Here is a 23921-nt window from a genome sequence, read left to right on the forward strand (position 1 = left end):
GCACAGGCGCTGTGTTCCTGCAAAGAGCAAACATCGAAGTCTTTGGAAGGAAGATGCATATTAAGCTAGCCAACTGCCCATCAAGAGATTGCCCCCAAGCGGGTATCTCCAACACAGTCCACAGGGCGGAAAAGAAAGGTGTGCAAAGCGATTTGCGCTTTCGTTAAATACACAGGTGACAAGATGTCGCCATGAACACTGGAGTTGCTGTATATGCGGAGGGCAGCATATACCGTGTGTCCCAGCTAAGGTTAGCCAAGCTGTTCCAAGAAGAAAAAAAATGATTGCAATAAATAGTGCAGGATACGATTTTAAGACCTGTGCTGTTCAGTCGTCAAGCCTATGACGACCGCACACCATAGGTCTTAAAGTCGTATCTTGCACTGCGATTTTTCAATTATTTTTTTTTCTTTGAACAATTATTATTATTATTCTTGGCTAACGTTAGACACTACGCTCGCCCATGTAGGCTTCCTAATATGCTGGTCCGGTCAAAGACTGGCACCAGGGTACACGACGACGCTGACGTCGAGGTACTCCAACAGAAGCAGACAGGCCACTCTGGTCAGGACACTTAATTTATTTGGACACGCACTGAGACGGTGGATGGCCGATGTAATGCTTATCATCGTTAACTTAAGTGTGTGTGTCTGTGTGTGAGCGAGGGCGTGGGTTGGGGGAAGGGATCGAGGATCAGATCTGTAGGAGCGAAGAGCGACGAATGGTCAGTGTGCTGCGACTTCCAGCGGCCTTTTAGTGCTGGCGTCACACCCAGTGTTGGCTTTGAGCGTACAGTGGTCGTCGATGCTGCTGCTGATGCGAGCCGTCCGTGGCCGCGATGCTGAACGAGTCTTCGGTGCACGGTTCACTTGACGATGGCCTGGGTGTGGCAGCCGCGGCCAGAGGCTGCTGGAAGTTGTCCCACTCGAGGGAATGCGTGTCGGAGCCGGTCTCGACGCAGGTTTGGCCGCTGTGCCGCGAGGAGTCGCTGGTGTCGCCGCTAGGGGGATTAGCCGTCCCGGCCGCCGCTGCCTCCGCACGGCGCTCTCGAGTCCGCTGATGTGAAACGCTGGATTGGAACTGCGCACAAAGGAAAATACCGTAGCGTTGAGGAAGCGAAAGTTCCGTTTCGTTAGCTTGGGTTAGCCCTCGTGGTACAACTGTTTTTCTGGAGACGTCTAACTTTCATGGCATTTATCCACTTGCAAGGCTATTCTCATGGCCATGCTTTATGTCAATTTCTTTAATATGTAACCTGTTCCCCAGTTTTACCTTTTCTTTTTTGTTTTTCTCTGCTACACCGGCGTATGATGCTTGGGCCAATCTGGCTCGCATAAGTATAGACGCATTCAACACCGCGAATTTTGAAGCGAGTTGATGCAGCACGTGCTTACACAAAGTGCGCGCTATATCAGCTGTGACGTCACTTGGGTCGGCCGCGAGTCCAGTGGGCGCGAGTGACGCTGAACGCGACCTTCTTTTACACATTTGTTGACGGAATCGTCTACCTTCTTAGGTGACGTAACAGTCCGAGCACGCGGGGTTTTTCTTCTAAGAGGGGCCGTACCAAGACGCCGGTAAAAGCACGGTTAAAGCTAGCTCTGGGAAAGAGTAGATGGAATGATTACAAAATGACGGCGTTGTTGCTGGTATCAGCATCTCGTCCCTGGCTTTGTATCGGCAAGAGCGCATGCTTGGTAAGCTCGAATGTTTTGCGTCTCACTGCATGCCGTCACATCCATTGCAGATTTTTTTTTTTTTTTTTTTTTTTGCTTGAGTTTTGTCAATGACTTCTCGCTTAATGGAAGTCTTCACAGTGCATATCGACTAAGAGTGGGCGTTCTCTGTTATGACCGTGTGAGGAAATTAAGCGTAATATACAGCACAAACCACGACCAGGTCATGGGGAGCGAGACACGCAAACGCTCCTCGCCTCATCTGTCGTCTTGGTTTGCCTCTTGTCTCTCTCGTCAATTAGGAAAGATATTGTACGCGCGAAAGCACGGAAATGATACTGATCGTAGAGGCGCTCAGATTCTAACTATTCGCGACATTTCGTTGAAACATATCGTGTCTCAATCTGTGCTCACACGTTCCAGAACTGCCTGAAGGCGCGACAATTTCGTCCTTCTATTAAACGCGTGTTCTTATACGGTATGCTGAATTGGTTGTTTTGTTTGATCCGTCGATTGAGTTTGACGTCCCCAAGAAGCACAGGGGCCATATACGAAACTCCTATAGTGAAGGACTCCAGATTCATTTTTTGCTGCCTTGGATTCTATGCCGCGCATCGAAATCTCTGTACTGCGGCGTTTTCGCGTTCTAGCCCTATCAGAATGCCATGACTACTGAGGCGCGCCGCGGCACGTTCGGAATTTGAATACGGCATATCTCACCATCGTTGAGTGCAAGGCTGGTGGTGCCAGATCCGAGTGTGCACCACGACTCGCGTAGCTGGCCATGCGGAACCCTTCGCGTCGCCTCGTCGCCGCCGACGGCTTCGAAGTCGTCGCCGGGCTGTTGTACCCCGGGTGGTACGGCGACTTCTTGGCTGCGGCGTCGGGCGACGAAGACCGCCCGCTGCTGCCGTAATCGAAGCGTCGAGGCGCCCCGCCGACGGGAGTGGCACTCGACTCGTGACCATCGCGGTACTGCTCGACGTCCTCCAGGAGGTCGTGACTGTTGCTGCAGCAGTACTTCGCCCGCGAGCGGACCTCTTGTGAAGTTCGGCGGCGACGTCTCTTGCAGTGGTGGTGATTATGATGGTCGTGACTGCAGCGCTGCTCGCGCCTCGATTGCTGCGACGAGCACGCGAACAGAAGCACGGCGAGCACCAGCGCTGCTAGGAAAATGATCGCCGCCACCAACACTGCTACGAGGCTTTCGAGCACGCTCTCGTCCGGCGGACACAGCGGTGGACCGCTCACGGGAGGGCCGACACTGGCCACAGGCAACGGCGTAGTGGTGCTACTCGCTGACGAAGCCGCACTGTCGGCCAACGAAGGCATGCTTACAAGGCGCGGCAGAGGGGGGTTAGGCTTAACTCGGCGCGCGATCGAACCCGACGACGCGCACGGAAGGGTAGCGCGCGTGTGTTAGGCTTAGCTGAAGTTTCGGCTGAGGCGGTGCTTGATCGAGGAGCTGGAATTTGGGGGCGTCGGCGCAGCGGATCGTTGTGCGCATGACAACCGGCATGCTTAAAGAGCAGACGATCTTTCGAACGACGATACATGATAAGGCGTGTCACACTCGCGTTTGAATGCATCGATCGCCTTGCTGTAGATATGGCGCCGGGCATCTAAGATGGCCATGATAGCGCCGAGTGTCGCCCTCATTAGTTGTTGTTCGTCGCCTTTACAGATCGCACCTGTACTCATCAATGCGCAGGACGATAACTGTATAGCCATCTTCTGCACGTGATGAATAGATCTCTGTGGTGCGACCAAGGAGGTTAAAAAAGAAACTTCTGAAGTGCATGGCGGCGGCCGCTACTGTTTACCAGCAGGGGTGAAGCCAGCTCTTGCCCTGACTTCTCCTCTAAAAGAGTGCCGCGAGTTTTTTGTAAACCTCCTTGGGTGCGATAGTATTTTGACGCCGCACCTTTCTGAGCATCGTTAATGTTGACACCGACTACGGCCTAGAAGTTCTTACATATAGCGGATTATTGCTAGTACTATCGCTACAACTTTATTGTAGGGAAGGATGCAATTGGTTAGGGCCGCACCTATGACCGAGCGCGCGCGGCGATGGCGACGTGCGTGTGCATACGATAGCGTGACTGCCAGCAACCAAGCGCTCAAATGACTTCAGCTTCATCGCAGTTATTTCCTACACGCAAGGCTTGCGTGTAGACTGCCTGCTTCCTACCGGTTTGTAGCGCCATCAGATACGAGCAACCGTGAAAAAAAAAAAAAAAAAAAAGAGAGAGAGCAGCTATTATACGAACATAGCACAACGCAGTTTAGCGAATTCAGGTCACAGCTAATTGATGCCCTTGGAGCCTTACAATTTGTAGTGCTCTCCGCCTAGAAAAGATTCTTGCATAATTTTCTTATATTAGTACGACGCACAGTAATACCTCGCTATGACGAAGTCGGTTACTTCGTTATAACGGTAGTCCGCCCTCATGGCTGACAAACTGGCTGCCATGAAAGCACGTAGGAAGGGGGGGGGGGGGGGGATGTCGTGAGTCACCACCGGGTAAGCCCACTTTTCATCACGCTATCTGTGAGATCAGCCCAGCTTACTATTGCATTGTCTCCAGGACCGGCCCACCTTACCCGACCAGAAGCCGACCGAGCTAACACGTCATACTGGTCATACCTCAGGAACTAATCAGGCGCTTGAAGGCGTACTTGTGCAGAGTTGCTGTTTACCCTCCCGGCCGAAGCCTATACGGTAACACTATACATTTGTTGCACTTCGAATATCTAGGTAGCGTTTGTTGTTTCGCAGTCCACTGCGTAATTCTGTATAATCGAGCCGGCCACCGGCACCTCTGGAGGGTATACTGTATAGTACAGGCGCGGCTACGTAGCATAAATCGGTTCGTTATATGAGTACATAACATATTATGTTGGCGTCCAGATCGTGACGACCACTGCATGAATTCAGAGGGTTGCAGAGGTCCGCATCCGCTCGCGTACAGCGACGAGCCTTGTACGAAATCAGAGGTGTGCATCGAATCCGGCACGTTCACGAAACTCTAAGCCAAGAGCATAGGCAGATGATGCCCGTGACCCCGCTCCCCAGGCAGACATGCCGGCGTTCTTTAGCTGACAGAAGTGAGCGTGTGACTCGCAGGAGTCGTATCTGGTCGTCTGCGCCTACGCGCCTGCATACACTCTAAAAACAGTTGCACCCTTTGAGGTGCATTTTTGCCACACAACAATAATCGTCATCTGTCTTGCTGCGTTTCCTATCTTGAAAACTCTGCACTTGCTACTTTCCTGTCGAGAACGCTGTGTCACGCTGATAACGCTCTTGTTCGTGACCGAGAAGTGCCGGGCGCACAGCGTTAAAGAAAGGAAAGCCACGCAAGTCAGATGACGATTATTGTTCTGTGGCAATAATACGCCCCAAAGGGTGCAACTGTTTTTAGAGTGTAGGGTAGCAACATGGCAGCGCCCTTATACGGCTCCCGATTTCAATACATGGGCGCTATGGGGAGCTTTTCCTCTAGAGGTGGTTATATTTGCTCTATGGTGCATAGCTGCTCACGACTGTCCGCGCGGCTAAGCGCATACGCGGCCCCCGCGCACCATCTTGGATGTAATTTGCCGTGGGTGCAAATATCCGGCGAGCCGAGATGTCTGGTGGCTTCACGTGCGTTCAATCCCCTCAGCAAACTTTAATGTGCGTTGTCTTACCGTGTTGGAAGTCGCGTAATTTCAAGTTTCGGAGACGCGTGGAGGCGAGAGGTATAGCTTCCCGCTGTCGGCGCTCTTCATCACGCCAGCGTTGTATCAGCGTGTTGGCGGCCATCGAGCGAGATCTGTTCATGTTTTTCTGCGCGCGCGTTACCCCATGCTTGTTAATTAAATTAATTAGTCAGCGAATGCTTACCGAAGTTTATACGGCCAATAAAACTACGAACCTGACATCGTGTAATTGTCTAATACCTTGCGAAACTTCGACTTTTTTACGATGAGGGCCCCCTTTTCGACATTGCACTGGATTCGCCTTGGGGCAGACATCGTATTTTGGAACGATCCATTTCATTTTCCATTCAGTCGCGCGGAGTGCTAGCCTGAGGCACAAATAAGGGGAGGAAAAGAAAAAAAAACTGTCAGCCCTTCCACTGGGGTGGAGACCACGGCTTTTCGCGCGACCACGCTTATTCTTACACCGTGCGCGCGACGGAAGAAGTCGCGTTTGCTCTCCGCCGTGCGTTCGCTCCCCGTGAAAGCGCGCGTCCCTCGCCCTCGTGCGCCTTTCACTCGCACATACAGCATACGGCCAATGAGAGTTTTTTTCTATTGCCGGACGCGACCATCGAAGAGTGAGCCCTTAACAGCTTCGCTGTAAAAATATCACCGCCCAAGCACTCCGTACAGTTGGTTAACCAGCGAAGCTGAAACGTGCGGCTCCGGTGTTCATCACTATAGGTTAATCCCGACGGTTCACTAAAGTATTTCTCAATTATTGGTTCCGTCTTTGCGTTTCTTAATGAGGTTACACACACGTTCGGTTGCGACAGAGAGAACGACGTCACTGACGGTATGCCCGCAGTCCGCCGTTGTTACTCGCGTTCTATGTCTCGAGTTTGCTCGACGGCGTGGTTAGCAGCATTGGTGGGTGGATTGCGGTGCGAGGCAGCAGCTTGCTTGAATACGCCCACCGACTCGGCAGCGTGGTCGGTTTGGCGCGTTGCCAGGCAACACTTCCTAGAACCTGTCTAGTAGGAGGCGTTGTGCCAGGTGCCCGAAAGCTGGCGGGAGTTTTGAAATGCTCAATCAGCCGAGTTATACGGGTGTCACACGACCACTTTTATTGATCGCGATGAAGCCCGATCCGCATCGAATTTCTCGGACGTGATTGACTCATTTGCGCAAGCTGCGCGAGGGAGCCAATCGCAGTCCGGAATTTCGATTCGGATCGGGCTTGATCGCGACCAAAAGTGGTCGTACGTGTCGCGCGTCGTCAAATTTTGCCCAACTCGGCGCAAAATGATCAGTAAATCTTCGTTCTGAACTGCGTCATAACCATTTAAATGAAACTGTTGCTTCGGTAAAACACGGTTTTTGAATGCATTGGAATTTGAAGGGGAATTATGGTTACTTCGTTGCAACGATGGAGTTTTAGCGTGTACCTGGAAGTATAGCGGGCGCGCAGCGTAAAGAAAGGAAAAGCGCGCAGGACCGATGACTGATTATTGTTGTGGGACAAGCCCAACGGGTGCAAACTTTCTTAAGTGTAAGTTTTATTTTGGTTACAGCGTAAAACCGGCCTGCTTCTTGGCCTATCCGTCGTAGTGTGTATGAGCCACTGTTTGGAAACAAGAACAAAGAGACGAAAGCGATAAGAGAGGATGTTAACGCCACCTGAAGCTTCCGTACCAGATCGCCGTTACGTTATTATAGATTTTGACGTCACGATTTTATCGAAGCTACCGTACGAGCTCGCTATGACGTCATGAATTTTGACGGCGTCTGCTTGGGTCTATTTGTTTATCGATAAATATAGATTGCAGTTTTATAAAGGAGCCGAAGATTCCTTAGTAAGTTTTCAGAAGTTCGATTGCGCCACTGCGGCCCAAATACGAAAAAAAAAGCATCGAAATACATGACGTCACACTGACGTCCGGCGTTAAGTTCCGGCTCAAAATTCAAAACATTGAAGCTTGGCCATTATTCCCTTCTTGTAATGAACATCTTATTGCAAAGTTAACTCTTTATTGACGGCAAATATAAATGCCAGAAAAAAATGTGTATTTTCTATTTAAATTTGCAAAACACATCAAGAATAAGGTTAACAAACAGCAGAACATTTTCCAGCAATAGGGGGCCAACACACCAGGCAGAAAGCTGGAAATGGGCTTTAACCCGAAGCCACCCATGGCTGGATTTGAAGTTTGTACAGCCAGCTCTCATCATATGTGAACCATAGGTGTACATTGTATTTGCTTTACATCGCAAGTGTGACACCACTGCAGCCAGAGAGACTGTTTATCAGTCGGTCTCCTCTGACCATGCTTTCTAAAGAAAGCCAGTCATGTGCAAAACGTCTTCTTCCTCGTCTTGTGTTCTTGCACTAAACCAATAAATGACGTGTGCAGCCTGTCATTCAATGTTGGTCGAAGGCATTTAGCCAAAATCTTCGTACCTCAATACCAAAACTCATCAAGGAAAAAAAAAAAAACGGTTCTGGTACGTTGCCTGTATGCAACACTCGTCAATGAAGGGTTAACGAAAATGGAGTTCTGAAAGTATACACTTCATCAAACTGATCTAGTGTTTTCTTTAGTGTCTCTGAAGAATTCAGCCACCTCCCCCCCCCCCCCCCCCCCCAAAAAAAAAAAAAAAAAGCGGGTGTGCTTAGACTTAAGTATAGATTAAAGGGACCCCTTGCTAGGCCCCATTGCAGAATTTGGTTGTACACTGGACGCTGTAAAACCCCGTTTGCGCTAGGAGCATTTCATAGAAAGAATTTTTCACATCAGTTCATTATTGAAGGAGATAGCAGAAATTAATTCCCCTGTTACTATGCCGCTACGAGGCAAGTGTCACAGCCCCACCTCCATCTTGGTGGGGCTCGACACTGCAATATGTTCCTTTTATCTTTTCCCTTCTCTTCCTTTTTTTTTCTTTGCGGCGTTGCGTCTTCTGCATTGAAAGATCAGTCATGTAGAGTGACGAAACACACACTAGTAAGAAACATTTGCGCTTGTGACCATGACTCTCTGGCTGGGATCAGGCTTCTTCAAGAGGGACGGCATGCGTGGCATTGCTTTGAACATTGGCTGTTTTCGCCACGCAGCACCGTAATACATTGCAGACAGGATCGTCAGTGCATCATGTATGTGCTACGCTTGGCTGTTTAAAATGGCAAAACCTGGTGAGTGGCCCTTTAAAGAACCCTAGGTGGTCGAAATTACTCTTGGACCCCCGTTACACTCATAGGCCGGACGTTAAGGCATTAAACCCAATGATCTGATTTTGATTTGGCCTACCTATATTTTAATTCAAAAGAGCCAGATAAAAAAAAAAAAAAACGGATTACTTGATAAAGTATTCTGCTTCTTTTGATTATTAGGCTTACCTTAATATACTCATCCACTTGTTGGCCGAATCTATTAGGTTAAACCAAACAGTTTACAACTAAAGCAATGGCATGTTGAACAGTGCGCAGCATGAACTCAATTATTTTATTTGGGACCACCTCAATCTGGGTCGTCTGCTTTATGTACAAATGAAATATAATATTCCAACGTGGGGGAGATACATTCCTTCTGCATGAAACTCTCTCTCTCTCTTCAGGTGTGCGTGCTCCTTCACCTTCACGGACATTTCCTCTCCACTTGAGACTTGCCACCTTCATCGTACTCCTGCTTCGAAATCCACATTTGCTGGAACGTACCCTGGAACCAAGCAAGCAGCAGGTATTGATTGCGTAACATTGGTTCAGTAAGCTTAAATTCATTATTATTACAGATTATTCATGTGTGTATCATCACTTTCTATGTGGCAATATATCACTTGTTACATAGGAAAGAGCCACTGAAGGTCCCTCTGTTGCTTCTCTATTTGAACCACCCACACCTAAAACGGACAAGTTGACGGAATAGCCACGTGACCTCGCTATGTGCCGCTCTGTGAATCGGCCAGTGCTGACGTCACACGAGAGGTACAATAGTTCACAACTGGTGGCGCCACTCCAATCTTCCATTTTCAACATTTTGTCACTTACAAAAGCTCTGTTCTTGCTACAATATTGAATTCGTAATTAGATAAACCCAATCTTTCAATCTAGTTTGACTTAATATCTTCCCTTAGTGCCCCCTTAAAGTTACTCCAAGAATCTGTCCTAAAGAAATGTCAGCATTGTTGCAGTGAAACTTTGCCGAAAGTCTAGCTGCAAAATTTAGTCTAATTAAATTTTGGGCATCGTACAAAGACTATGTAGCTTCAGATAGTGTCGTATAACGCGTCGCAAGCAATATTGTACATTCATTACAAGTGTGGATGCATCATGAAAAGCTAGCAAAAATAGATGTTTCTCATATCAGTACTGAATTAAAAAACAGAAAAAAAAAAAACAGCTGCCATTACCGCTCACTAGAAAATGACGCAAAAACCTGGAATTTTGATAACCAGCTCGGCTTTTTACATGACGTCTGAGATCAGGCGGCGCCCATGGTGCGCAGAAAATCTCGGACGCCCTCGTCTGGGATTTGCATCATATCTAATAACCACAATATGTATGCCTCCTCTGCCTAGATGCTATCTAAAGGCTGTTAATAAGAAAATTAGAAAATTACCAGCCCTGAAGCTTTGCCAAGATTGATTCAATAGCATAGACTACTCATTTATAGCCGATTTAGCCAAAATGAAATTTCGCTACAGTTGGATAAAATGTTTCAGGTAGTTGGAATGTAAAGCTAGCTGATAAAGGGCAGATATCTTTGCACGTATTAGACCGCGCACACGAACATCACAGCCGCTGTTGCCCTTCGCAGTGTTGTTTCCTTGCAGACATGTTTATACTCCCGTACTTTCTCTGTCCCTACAACCTCTATGTTACCGATGACACCAAGAGGCTGGCTTTTCTGCAGAGCGCAGCCATCTTGTGCTAGAGCTTGCCATGGGTTATGGACGGTTGAAATGAGACAGAGAGGGAAAAAAAGGAAACTAATGTTGCATTGTATTCAGAGCATGCTTGATAATTAGTGTGATGTGTTTTCCTTCCAAGCTGGTAATTTCACCCCACCCACCACACACAAGAGAGAGAAATCTTAGGCAATACAAAAATGCTTCTTACTGTAGCTGTTCGGCAGACAAGAAAAAAAAAAAAGAAGAAAGACTGTTTTTTTGTGCAGAAATGTTATCCTCCCTCACTAGCTAACTAACCAGCAAGGCAAATATATAAATCGGAATGCCATTCCACCACAAAGCAAGAACTGTAGAGATGACAAGGGCTCACCAAAGATGCGAGGATGGATCCACCAATCCAGGCTCCAAATCTCCGCTCAGCAGTTCCATTCGTACTGATGATCTTCAGCCTCATGCTCTGAAAGTGGTTGCATCCCGCCAGTTGACAAAGCTCTACTCAAAGGGCCATGTGAAATCTAAACTGGGTCATTCCTAAAGCTCACACTACCGCCATGAATGAATGAAACACTGAGCTTATAGCGTACCCCCTGCTACTTGCACCACCTGGGATCACGCGCTTGTATTGCTGGATGCATTCAGGAGGAGCATTCGTTTAGACTGCCTCACTTTTCCAATCGCGTGCTTGCTTCCCGAAACGCAGGTCCTTAAAATTGCAATTTTCTGTTCTTATCATGTGGAAGGTGATCACCGTGCACCAACTTGTCATTAATGTAAATGTGAACAATTTTCTTTGTACTGTGAGCTTTACTGTCTCATATGCGTTAAAGATATGCAGTCACCTTGCCTGCTGGGATATGTTATGTTTTATATGAAAGCGAGATAGGCATCTTATGTTCTGTATTACGCCTCCTGTTTTTCGGAGGCTGACAGAACTAATGAAAAGGGAGCAAGCAAACAAACAAACATGAGTATGTTCTGGAATTATTTGATCCCAACAAAACATTTTGTTATTTATAACAGAAAGCTGAGCAAGTAAGTAAATATAGGCATCTATGGTTTGAAAAGGCAGGCACACAAAATGCGAACACAAGAGGATGTGTTGTCCTTTTCAATCCTCTCGTGTCCATCTTTGTAATTTTTCTGCAAATAATTTTCTCACATGCATGCTTTCATTTGAGAAGAGGATGAACCAAGTGGCTTCGTGGTCTGGTGAAAATGAGTAAATGGTTAGCTTTGGTTTGGAACTGCAGCAGTGCTGCATGCTGATAGTGCATACAATGTGTGAATTGACTAGAAATTAGAGGGATGTTTGCTTGTGTTGCAGCCCATGGACCTACAGTTTCAAGGTTTGAGAATGACAGTGCTAGCTTTGTAATTGACCCTCTTAGTGTTCGAGAGTAGGCAAGCGAGACACCAGGTTTACTCACGGGTGGTGTTTTTGCGGACAAATCGCGGTTCAGCCGTTCGGTGAAACCCTGGAGAAGGGTGTTGCCTCCCGTGATTGTGACACTTCCATACAAGCTCTGATTGATGTCAACATGGCGTGGGAGAAAAAAAAAAAGTGTCAACACCTATTTCATACACATCATCAGCGAAATGCTACAACCGAAGAATTAAAAGGAGAGATATGAGGTCAATCAAAATGCACTTACAGGTCGTATGTCAATGTCACACATGCCAACACTAGTTGTGACCACTTGCGCTACGCCCATCATGGTCTGACCAGGTGCACTCTGCAAGTGGATAAGGGGAAAAAAAAAAAAAGCGAATGTGAGAGTGAAATTAACAGCTACCACCTTGAGAAGGTCAGGACAAAAGCAGGGCTCCAACACGCCACAACAGTTACAGCAATGACTGCAACTGTACCCGAGTACCTATAGTATCCAGATAAAGAGTACTCGAAAGTATCCTTTCAATTAGTATTACAAGTTAAAGGGGCACTAAAGTGAAACACTAAATCATTTTGGGCTGATAAAGTATTCCTTGAAAAACTCAATTTTCGTTAATTTCGCAATAATGGGCTGATTATTAGAAGAGAAAGTAAAAACGAAAGTTCCATTTCTGGGATTTTGTGCCAGAACTCCGGCATCGGTATGTCAGCATCGTGTCACAGATTTCAAAGTATTCTTTTCACATTTGGGCTGCATTAGCTAATTAAATGGTCTCAAAACTTGCCATGCTCACTGTTTGGCTCCTTTTGAACATGGTGCAGTTTATTTTTACTGATAAACAATTAGCTAGGCCCTAGCAGGTACCTTCAAAATCTATGATATCACAGCGAGCTGGCGGGGAACTTCCAGGCAGCATCGCCACCTGTCCTTCCTTTTTGCTCATTCTCTGGCTTGCCAAGCCCCTTCTCGTGCTAAAGGTGGTGGTGTTTATGGTATTGTAGAAGGGTAATTTATTACCAATCATCAATCAATCAGAAGAACATTTATTTCTCCATAAGAAATGTGGGAGTGGTGGAAAAAAACAACTGGAAATTGCAGCTGGGCTAGGCTCCGGCCCCCTACAGAGTTTGACAGCAAGTTAGCCGCGGTACACTTCTAAATAATACATGTACAGGAAGCAACAAAAACACACGGTGCAAATTGCTGCGCTTGGAGAAAAAGAAAATATTCTAGAATACAGGTGAAATAATTTTGCTCTTCAGTGTTCCTTTAAGGAGAGAGTCAATTGCATGCATGTTATTTGCTATAAGTATGCACGTCGGCCTATAAGCACTACCCTATTTAATAATGGGCAGGTACAGCATCACTAGCTTTTAAATAAACAGCGATGCTTAGTTGTAATGAATGTTCCAATTCTAGCATGGACTGATGTTGTATGTCGCAACCAGCCAACAAACATATTTTTGAGCACCAAGAGACCACAAGGCGTTCATGACCACCATACTTCTTTTGGTACACACTGTGTAAAACATGCGTTGGCTGTCACAACACTGCAGGTGACTTGTTATACATTGCCTATGGTAGCAGATCATAATGGCCAAGAAAAGTAAAACTACATAGGCCTAGGAAACCCAGTATGTTAATCTCTTACAGAAACAGAAGAGCATGAAAGAAAATGTTAGTGTGATATGCAGTACGCAATATTAAGGAATGCCTGCGACATCAAGTGTCACTCTCTGCATGGAATTTTTTCAGAAATGTCCACAATGCTTTGCTTGACTGAACATCAATCAAACAAGTATATAGGCCCTGGCCCTCTGATCTGAAAAGGTGGCTTTAGGCCGACTTTACAGGTTGACTATAAGCCAACTTTTGAAAAGCTATTCTTTCGCCTAATTGAACATTTCCAAACAACGCCTTCAACCAGTATAAAGGATGCTGGAATCATAAAGAAGCAGAAATTGAAAGCTGTGTTTTTCGTGAAGTGCTGCATGGAACTTGTTGTGTTCCCAATAATATGACTTGTTGCTCGCAGCATAGTTTCAACAATAACAAGTCATCTACACTGCTCTCAACTGGCCAATAATGCGTTGTTGGTGGTTGATGCAAGCCAACTTGCCTTGATGGTTGATGGATCGAAGAGTGACTCGGGGATGAGGAATCGCTCCGAGCCAAAGTCCAGGTTGTAGCCATTGGGGAACTCGTAATGCACAGTTGGCATGTTCTCTACCGTCCTGGTGGACCACAAGCAAAGAGACAATAGAGAAAAATTACATTTGGTTGAGGACCTTCATAAGTGTTGCACCAAGTTCAATGATATTGGCAATGAACATGTTAAATGAATTACAAGTTCCACAATGCTATCATTTCCATCTTGTCCAGACTGATAACTTTTGTGCACCACTTTAGAGTAAAGGTTATACAGTAACAAGTTGGATTGGCAGGCCTACATTACACAATGCCATTTGGTCACATGAACAACTAGCAGAGGTAGTGGCTTGATAAGTGAAAAAGAGAGTCGCAGACGAAGTGTTATTATACTAGTAGGCAAAGTGCTTTAGGCATTGTTTCACCTTGTGTGCAATGAGTCACTAAGCATTTGATAACTATGACACCTTGAGTTATGAATGACAGATAACAATCACTACATCTTGAGCTATGAATGATTGACAGGCAGCACTATGCGTACAGCTAAGTTAGAAACTTTCATTTCCATTAGTTCTCGGGTGGTGAAAAGAAGACACAAATTCATATCACTAAATTTGGCGGACTGCTACTGTTATCCTTATTTCAACCTGAAGATGCAATGTACTGGTGTCATTGTCGTTGTTTATCACACTTGAAATAACCAGACAACCATAACTGAGTTTGTCCGCAAGATTACAGCAGGTAGCCCACACATGATCTGGAGACATGAACATTTCTCACACCTAAACGCACCAGAGATCAATTTTTTTTAATGTCAAAGCCACAGGAGAAAGACTGAAGACGGTGCACGCACTGGTTAAAGCAGCACCAGTTGATTCTATTTTCCAAATCTCTGAATTACAACTTCAGCAAAAGATCACTGTGCTCTCTGCATAGTTCATTAATGATAATGACAAAATTTTGTTCGAACATCGAACATTGAAATTACGTTTCCAACTTTTGTACACAAATTTTCTTCTGTGTTTCAAAGAAAAACTGTTTTAAAAAGCTATTGCCAGTTGTGCTGCACTGATGTTGGCAGGTAATAGGCTCTCTTTTGTCAGTACTGTGGTGAGCCATCACTGTGTTCGTCACCCACTAAATATAATGGACATGTCAGTTCACTAATACAGTGGCTGTTAGCACATATCTGTACTAATATGGTACTACGATAAAACAAAGCACACATCAAAGCTTGCAAGGCTACCTTGGTACTATAGTGATACAGCTCTGGTACTAAGAACTTGGACTCGTTTTTTCTAATGATATATCTTAAATTCTCTTAATGAAAAAAACAAATATCTCTGTGTATAATTTTACCCTTGCTATGACCGTGCATAAAGGGTTGTATTGGAAGAAACAACTCACTCTTTGTCGTAGGGGGAGTCCAGCACTTGCAGAACAGAGCTCTGGAAATCTTGGATAACTTCCTGAAGATGAAAAGTTGCAGTGGTCAATACAGAGAGATGGGCTAATTGGAACCACGACATTAAAAAAGAAAAATGTCTTGCAACAGAAAGCAACGAGCAGAAGGAACCCTAGACTTCTTTTCCTTATGTTCGTTCTGTCCCGTTGCTTTCTATCCTTTTACTCTTTTCCACTAAGCACTGTACATTTTTTTTAATGATGATAACTTGCACTGGTTAGTACCTTCAGTTGTATTTAACTTAGCTCCCTCGCTCGATGTGACTGGCAGTGTTTTTCAACGTTCTCCGTTCACATGCACACTACTGCTTACTGAAGAGACCACCACTCTCCGCTCTTTTTACATGCGCTACTTTAGGTGACCATTATTGATTTCCAAACAATAAGATAAATTTCCTGACTGGCGCATCAGCAATGCAGCACAATAATGTAGGGTCAGAACTATAACAGCTGGTGTCAAAGTAGACTAGCCATAATAGAATGCTTTAAAATGACTCTAAGGGTAATATACTCGAGAGCATTTACTGCAATAATTGCTAGACATTTGAGCAAAATGCAGAATAAGTAGCACGACAGGGTGTGTTGTACCGTTAAAAACTGTCATGGGGGACTCCACCCCCCCCCCCCCCAACACAAAATAACAATCAAACTTCTTTACAATGAAGCCGCTTCCGACACGAAAATACTTTCATTATACCCAATATTTGTTACAAGCGTGCATTCGTTTCATGTTCGTATTGGCGTTTTTTTTTTAAGTAAGTAGTTTATCTCTCTCTGATATTGGCGAGAAACATTTTACATTTACTTCATCAATTCGATAATTCATTATATCTATGTTTCTTAAATACTAGAGGTTTGACTGTAAATAGTGTTACATTGCAACATGCAGTAAGTTGCTTAGTGAAATTACACATCCTTCTAAACAGAATGTAATAATACAACGGCACATACACTACACAGAGACCACAATGCACTTCTGAGCCCAAAGGCTGAGCGGCCGAACCTACCTTGACCATGTAGTTATGCCACGACTTGGTCACTTCGGGCAGGTTGTTTCGTTTTGTCCATTTTGCTGCCTCTCCTTCCTTGACAGCCTCCTGCAAAGGGTTAGTTACCATTTATCTCACGGAGGTGAAACTAAGCTTAACAAAAAGAAGGCATGCTAGCCACTAATGAAGTAGATTAGGAACGTGAAGATTTTTCATGGGTCGACAAACCAGCACTAACAAGCACGAGCGCAGTAATTCTACTTGAGTCAGCTGCCAGAAATACTGCTACATATTTTGAAAGCAATTATACTTTGGTAAAGTGTGCAATACCCCTTATGCTGTTGTGGAATCAGAAGTCTGCTGAATGATGTTGAAAAAGCAGTATGGGTGGGGGGGGGGGGGGGCATGTGCAGACACAGCAGAGATAAAGAACACTATGGAAACTAAACGGGACCGATGCTTCAAAGTGCAAGACACAGGAAAACGTGACGAACAGGATCATATAAACTGAGGTTCTACTGCAGTTACTGTGAGCCTTCACACCGACAGCCTGATTTTTGTAGCACAGCATGAATGTGCAATAAAAAAGAATCGGCTGGAAACCAAACTGGCTTTGTTGGCACAAATGCTGCTGTGGGGTGAGCTTTGAAGGCTGTATGAAAGAGCCTACAACATCTAAAGAAAACCCTGAGCAGTGCTTCACCTTGCCAGCCAGCATGTAAGTGGGGACGATGTCAATGCCCTGTTCTTCGAGGAACTGTTTGCACTGCATGGTGACAAAGTCACCGGCCAGTGGTGATTTGACAACAGCTGAAATGAGAGAGAACAAGGCAGTATGAATTACACAGCCAGTATGACACGAAATAGTTGTAAAACCACGAGGTCCTGCAGTTCACACAATTTATCTTTCTTGACTAGCGAGATAGCAATAGCAGGCCATAAAAATACAGAACCACTATGGTCACTGACGCGAAGCACATTAACAGTGCCAAGTTCAAGAACAAATTATAGGTCATTTTTACACACAGCGGCAAGGCTACCTAAAAAAAAAAAAAACTAAGGACTGACACCACTCAACTATGACCATCAGTTTCAAACAAAATAAAAGTTGATGCTCTTGTTTCTATCTCTATCCTGAGGTTATCACTATTGCCAGTTATCTCTGAACTAAAAATGGCATTTGGAACAATGAGTTGATGGACTCATTGCTATTTGGTCCTATTTGCTATTTGGTGCCATAACTATGCATAATACCAGCATTAGATGTGTTTGGCAATGCATAGGGATTAAGCATTTTCATTTCAATTGGCATTCACCAATTTAAATAATTTTGAGTCCTTGAACAGTGATCTGCCTTTTTATTCCAACATCAAGAGAAATCCAAACCAGACAGGAGTTCACAGGAAGATAGAGGCTTGAAGTGATTAACGGTGAACAAGGAATGTCGCTGAAGCCAATGCTTTGACAAGGCAACTTGTGTTTGTCAGGGCATGAAAACAGTTCCCCTTGTTGAAACATTGGCTACAGCAACCTTCCTTCTTCAACCACTGTTGATAACCTCAAAAGTAGTTTGTTTTTGCTTACCGTTGCTTTGCTCTTACTCAAATTTCATTAACAAGATTGTATTTTTTGGTCTGCATCAATTAATAAAAACACTAGGCATTGTAGGTTGCCCTGTTCACCAATAAATTTAGTTCCCAACAAGCAGTGAAACCAGTGACCTGTTTACAGCAGTTTACTTATCTATTGATAAAAAGCTTCAACTTTTTTCCCCCCGTATGAATGAGGCATATAAATACATCACATGCTTTACTGAACAATGTGGAACAAAAATTTTATCTTGCTAGAAAATTAAAAACAAAAAACAAAGCAGCCAGGAGCGCAAAACTATAATATAAGTTTGTTAGGTTGACAAAACATGTTTCTGCATAAAGTTAAGTGACTAAGGCCTTGCAAGAGAGATAGAAACGCCGACTAAGATGCAGATAGCTAATTTTAAAAGTTACACACCTTGTGTCAGAACGTAGCCGTCATGCACCGGAATGGCCGAGGTCTGGCTGGCTCCGCTGTCGACGACAATGCCAGTTGAGCGGCCGTTCGCAAACGCCGCTAAGACGGCGTTCTTCACGAGAAAGAACGCAGGCACGCCATACTTCTCGAACATGATTTCGGTGAGCTTCTCCCTTTTTGTCCGGGCATTCCACTGCAGGTAGAAGAAACATAAGCACTTCTCAATTACCCTTCAGGCGCTACAGTGCACAGTTGTAGATGCGAAGACAGTGCACCAAAAAGCAAAAGCACCGATGAAAATAATTATATTTAGAATGCGTCACAAATGTCTTCGAACACTTCTGATTCGACCTGTACTATAAGTTTGAGTAACATATGAGAGGTGTTTTAGTAAAATGAGTTGGAAGGTAGACGTGTGGGCGTTTGCTGTCGGTACCAGAATGTCAACATGTAGCGGGTCCACTTCTTTCAATGTTTTTCACAATGTCTTTACATTCAGCATACAGTGATACAGCAGACCACGGTTAAACGCAACACGCAAGAGACAGAAAATAGAGCTCCTTTTATCAGAAGTTTGCTTATGCAAAAGATTATGGAAAATTCCTCTATTTCAAAAACGTCGAGTATTTCAATTCCAATTTGGTGAAAGAAAGATGATATTGTACTCTGCTTGGAGTATCGCAGCTCCTTCCAAGCAATGGTGTTTTGCTGGATCACCCTCTGGGTTTCATACGCCTGTCTTAGTAGCTCGTTACTTACGAGCCCTTATCAAAGGAACACTCTTAGACGTAAGAGGAAATTACATTCTCTTTCTACTGAGCTAAAATAACAAAAGTTGGTCATACCGATGCTTCAGACATCAGGACAGGATGCAAGTGTGGTTCTGACTTGACATGTCGGCTGTAGGTGTAGTCCAGCACTTTTTCAAACAGGTCCCAGTCCTCGACTGCAATAAAAAGCTCGTCATTAAAAAGAGCAAACGTAAATGCGGTTATGATGCCTATGGCGCACAAGAATATTTCAGTAAACAGATGCACAGCTAGATATGCACGACTTGAGGGGCACAGGATGCCCGGGCCCCTCTTTTGGTAGTCATCCGCTCGGCGCTGTAGTTAAAGAAATCTAATATGTCCAAGGATCGGAGTTGTCGATTATCTGATTGATTTATTTGGGAACATCTTCGCCAAATTACAGCTATACAGTACTAATCAAACTGAATAGGTTCCTATTAGTTTGATTACTTCAATGGGTAAACCATTCGAACTCAAACTGCCCAGAATCCTAGAGCTTTAAGTATACAGTCAGAAAAGTACTAAGCCTTTCACTCTTTCCCTGTCCCTCATTTCCTTCTTTGTGCTGGGAACAGCAACAAATTGTATTAACTTGGTCTAACTTGATTATAATGAAGTTACAACCAACAAAAAAATACCTTCATTATAAGCATATGCTTGTCACATGCTTATATCGGAGAGGAAAATTTTATATTTACCTTGTGGATCTGAGTTTGTCATAAACTGTATGGTGCGGTGAACCAGCGTAAGTAACTTGGTGAAAATGTTGCCAAGTTTAGCAAGTCTTTAGTCATGTTAATGAAAACTTTGCCTTTTTGGAGCCTTAGCGACTTTAGAGCCAGTAAATTGTCCCTGGTAAAATTTCTTAAAGGACCTTGGTATGAATTTTGCTTTCACTTTATTTTAAGGGGGAAGATACGCGCCTTCATTTCTCACTATGTCTAAAAACATACCGAAGAGCTTATCATTGAGTGACATGGGTGCATCAAAGCTGTTTTTCTAGGTGAAGCACAATCTTGAGATTTGATATTGTTTTAGAAAATCAGGGGTTGTTTTCCCTTTTCACTTTCTCACTGTTGGCTTGCCACTAAAGGAGGTAACTTAAAGCTATAGTTTAGAATATAATACGAAAGACATTTAGGAACAGTTAAAACATAAAAAGGTAAAGAAAATATCTACTAATTCGGTAAAGTTTTCGCTAAAAATAGTGTTTTGGGCCGTAACCTGGCGACATTGTCCACTTTGCACTGAAAGCGATCAAACCTTTTTTTTTTTCACATCGAAACTGATGCTTCAATGCCAACATACCCATGCCATCTTTGAGAAACGTGGCCGTGTCCATGTTGGCCCTCGGCACATGAATGCTTGTTGTGTCAATGAAGTATTTTTTCTGAGGAGCTGGGGCTGACGCACCCAGGTCTTTTGTTTCCGTGTCTGGTCCATCAGCCAACAGTTCTTCAATGACTCCAACAGAACTGGGAATCTCCGCCTGAAGAGTAAAGGTTTTCTGCATTCTTCTCTGCTCGTGTCGCCCCGTACATGCAGTTTATGCAGTTTAACTTCCTTATAGCGAAGTTGCTTCTGACATGAAAATACTTTCTTTATACCGATACAGTCAAACCTCTTATAATGAAATCTCACATGACACAAAAAATACCCGTATTACATTTGACTTTTATTATGCATACATTTGTTACATGCTGATATCGGCAGGAAACATGTTACATTTACTTCGTTACATGCGACAGTTTATTAAGTCTGCATTCAATATATCGAGGTTTAACTGTACTCATTATAAGCGTATAGTATTTGTTACACGCTGATATTGGCAAGAAACATTGTGTATTTACTTTGTTATATCTCCATTCATTATATTGGTTTTGACTGTAATCAGGTATAAACGAAAACATATCTTATTAAAGAAGTAATGAGAGAAGCTGTAGAAACTAGCACACGGTTCTTGCACGAAAACGAATGAAACTTGGTAAATATGAAGAGTGGGAGATATAAGATATTCCAATGTGATACTAAAGCTAGTCTTGAAATGCTGGACCTGGTCATAGATATTATTGTGACGTTATGACACAGAGTGAAATTTCCCTATGTCGCATAGCAATACGGCTAGGTGCCAGGACATTGCTCATAAAAAAAAAAAAAAATCGGAATGGCTGTACACGTTTCCCACGGTTGTGCTCACACGTGGCAGGCGCAGCAATAGCAGGAACATAGTGAACTAATGTGTCTTTTGAGTATTGAAACTGGTCCGTAAGAACAAGTATTAGTGTAAATTATTTAGGCTGTCCTGATACCTGCCAGTATTTTTTAATGGCTTTAGAGCGCTTGGGTCTTCATTTGACCCAAGCCCTCTAAACCCGTGACCAAAAAATGACAAGTTCAAAATTTAGTTTTGACCAAATGACTAAAGTATTTAGTTTTCATCAATATAAATGAAACTTCACATACATGTGAAGTCTTTTGCACTGATTACAAATATGTAATTAGTTTTTGTGCAGGCCAATTAGTTCCCAAGATAAAGTTCACTTGAATGGTTTTAGAACCCAAGGAAAAAGAAATGGCATCATGAAAGATTATTTCTAAGGTGTGGTGGCTTAGTTTAGGCCTAAAGAGTGAGGAATGAAACATTGAGAGCAGTTTTTTTGATCTGACCACCATTAGTTGAAGTTGAAAATGTCATATCGCTTGATTTCCTGTGGTAGCTATCGCAGTTCTGTCACATTGGCTTGTTTACTTGAACAGATGGACATTTCCGGTAAATGGATATGGCTTAATTACTGTTTGGTTTTCAGCTCCACAAGTGGGATGTTTCCCAGTGTTCTAGTACTGCCACAGAATTTTCATCGAATTAATCCCTTAACAGACAGCTGCTATACCAGTAATCATGGTATCAAGGCTCAATTCATACAGCTCACAAGTAATGATATCATCCTTTAACGTGACGAGATCAATATGTGCAACACGCGCAGAGTGGTTTTGTGCTGAAAGTGACAACATGGCAATCGGAGGTGGTGAGTGGTGATCACATGGTACTACAAATCACTGATGTGAATGCCAGCTTGCCTAGAGTGATGGTCTTGGGCCATATTGACCCACTGAAAGCTGAGTGTGCCGAGTCATCTCCTGCATCACCAAATACACTATTCCATTCTGCTGCACTCAATACTTCTTCACATTCAAACATGGGATGAAAGGAGAGAAAACGTAAAAGGGGGAAGCTCCACATTCCCAGAAAAGCAATAGCAATGAATCTTCAAATCCAGGCTTACCCTGTGCACAAATGCAAAACAAGCGCGAGGTACAGAGGTAGAACTGATTTGGCAGTGCAGGTTGGTGCATTTAAAATCACTCAAAGAACAACCAGCTTTCAGAGCCACAGTGCGTTCTCAAGCCAACAAACCACGGTGAATGGTGCATGCATTAACTGTATGCGATACCATGCAATCACAGCCTCAGATTGCCATGATGTCACACTGACCAGTATGAGGTCACGAGATTGTCCACTTACCTTCGGAGAGTCCTCGCCAGCATAGCCGGCTCGCACGGAGTAGTGTCCAAAGTCGAAGACCAAGGCTCCGACCTCGTCTGGAAATGTAAGAAAGTGAGGTTGTTAGCTCAATGGATGCGTATATCAGCAATGTCTTTTTTTTTTTTTTTTTATGGAACACCGGCCACTTCATCAAACATGGCTCTGCTGACGGATTTAACGCTCACTTAAGGCTGCTTGGATGACTGCTGTTACACTAGAAAAAAAGTTCGATTTGCGTAACTTAATGCAATGTGATTGCTTTCAGCAGCACAACACACTTTGACTACATTGCATTTTGTAACTACTAGCAATAACTTTCTACCAGAATTGGGACAATGCAGCTGGTCATTTGGAATGACCACAGAAGTTGGGCTCGGGAATGCGCTGGTATGAGCGTCCTATCGTCGTCTCTAGAAGTTTCACTAATGCCCGCAGAACATTTTCATTCAGCTCTTGGAAAACAGCTGTTCAGCTGTCCCAGTGTACACATTTAAATCGGAAAGTCACGACGGGCACAGGTTTTACGAAGTAGTTTCACAATAGTTGAGTGTCTGGGTTAGAAAACGACGAAACGTCATCTGATGGGATGGCACTCAATGAAATGGTATTTAGTGAAACGGTTTGAAAATACCGTTCAGCCGAACCAGTCGCATATCACAGGCACATCAACGTGCTCTCTAACGCATCATTTTACTTGTAAACACATGAGCAAACTAGAATGAACGAGTAGGTGAGGAGTACCAGCGCAATTTTACTGTCTTTCATCACTTTATGTTGAGTAGCTTCATGCGTTGTTAACTCCTGTGCGCGATGTTGATCTCCGGGCCTTTCGGTGAACGGCTGTTGTGCATGTGTCGTACCGTGTGAGCGTCTAATAAGATGCCGCTGTTTGGATGAATAAACAATCGAAAACACAGCGTCATGGAGTTGCGAGAAACCGCACAAGCTTTCCGTTTCCCAAGACGATCGCCATGCACGACATATCGTAGGTGCACCGGCATTGTGCGCTGCGGCGATCGGAAAGTGTAGCAAGGACTCATAGATGTGTTTGAATGACACCGAAGGCTCACCTCCGCCGTAGACACCGCCACTCATCCTGGATCAGTCCTTCGTTATCGTGTAAATAAGGTACAACGAAAGTTTGTTGTCGCTGTTGCAATGCAACAGACCGCGGAAGATTTCAACCGCGTCACAGAAGATGGCGCGGCCGACAAAGTAGCCACTTGCAGGTCAATCAAAGCCAAAAACGATTCTTGTAATAATTTTTTTGTTAATATTTATGCTGCATGATTATCTTAATAAAGCAGTATACA

General features: G+C 44.3%; 3 protein-coding genes across 3 annotated transcripts in view; 1 reads left to right on the forward strand and 2 right to left on the reverse strand.

The window, feature by feature from the left end:
* Positions 1-566: 566 nt before the first annotated feature.
* LOC119432350 (uncharacterized) lies at positions 567-3244 on the reverse strand. Its single transcript, XM_037699515.2, has 2 exons — positions 2397-3244; positions 567-1080 (listed from the first exon to the last, which is right to left on the reverse strand). Exons 1-2 carry the CDS (start codon positions 3006-3008, stop codon positions 766-768), a joined length of 927 nt encoding a protein of 308 aa, XP_037555443.1. The 5' UTR covers positions 3009-3244; the 3' UTR covers positions 567-765.
* Positions 3245-8847: 5603 nt separating this feature from the next.
* On the reverse strand, positions 8848-23817 carry LOC119433058 (actin-like protein 6B). Its single transcript, XM_037700204.2, has 13 exons — positions 23679-23817; positions 22588-22664; positions 20373-20553; positions 19119-19219; positions 18274-18466; positions 16967-17073; positions 16282-16371; positions 15218-15279; positions 13782-13896; positions 11924-12004; positions 11699-11794; positions 10642-10728; positions 8848-9079 (listed from the first exon to the last, which is right to left on the reverse strand). The coding sequence occupies exons 1-13, from the start codon at positions 23701-23703 to the stop codon at positions 8999-9001; spliced, it is 1296 nt and encodes a 431-aa protein (XP_037556132.1). The 5' UTR covers positions 23704-23817; the 3' UTR covers positions 8848-8998.
* Positions 8983-23921, forward strand: part of LOC119433057 (lactadherin-like) — a 150478-nt gene continuing 135539 nt past the window's right edge. The window contains exon 1 of the mRNA XM_049658492.1: positions 8983-9100. The gene's annotated coding sequence lies outside the window, so the exon portion shown is untranslated. The remainder of the gene's footprint in view (positions 9101-23921) is intronic.

This window comes from Dermacentor silvarum, chromosome 11, assembly GCF_013339745.2.
Source record: "Dermacentor silvarum isolate Dsil-2018 chromosome 11, BIME_Dsil_1.4, whole genome shotgun sequence".
In the NCBI taxonomy this organism is placed as follows: domain Eukaryota; kingdom Metazoa; phylum Arthropoda; class Arachnida; order Ixodida; family Ixodidae; genus Dermacentor; species Dermacentor silvarum.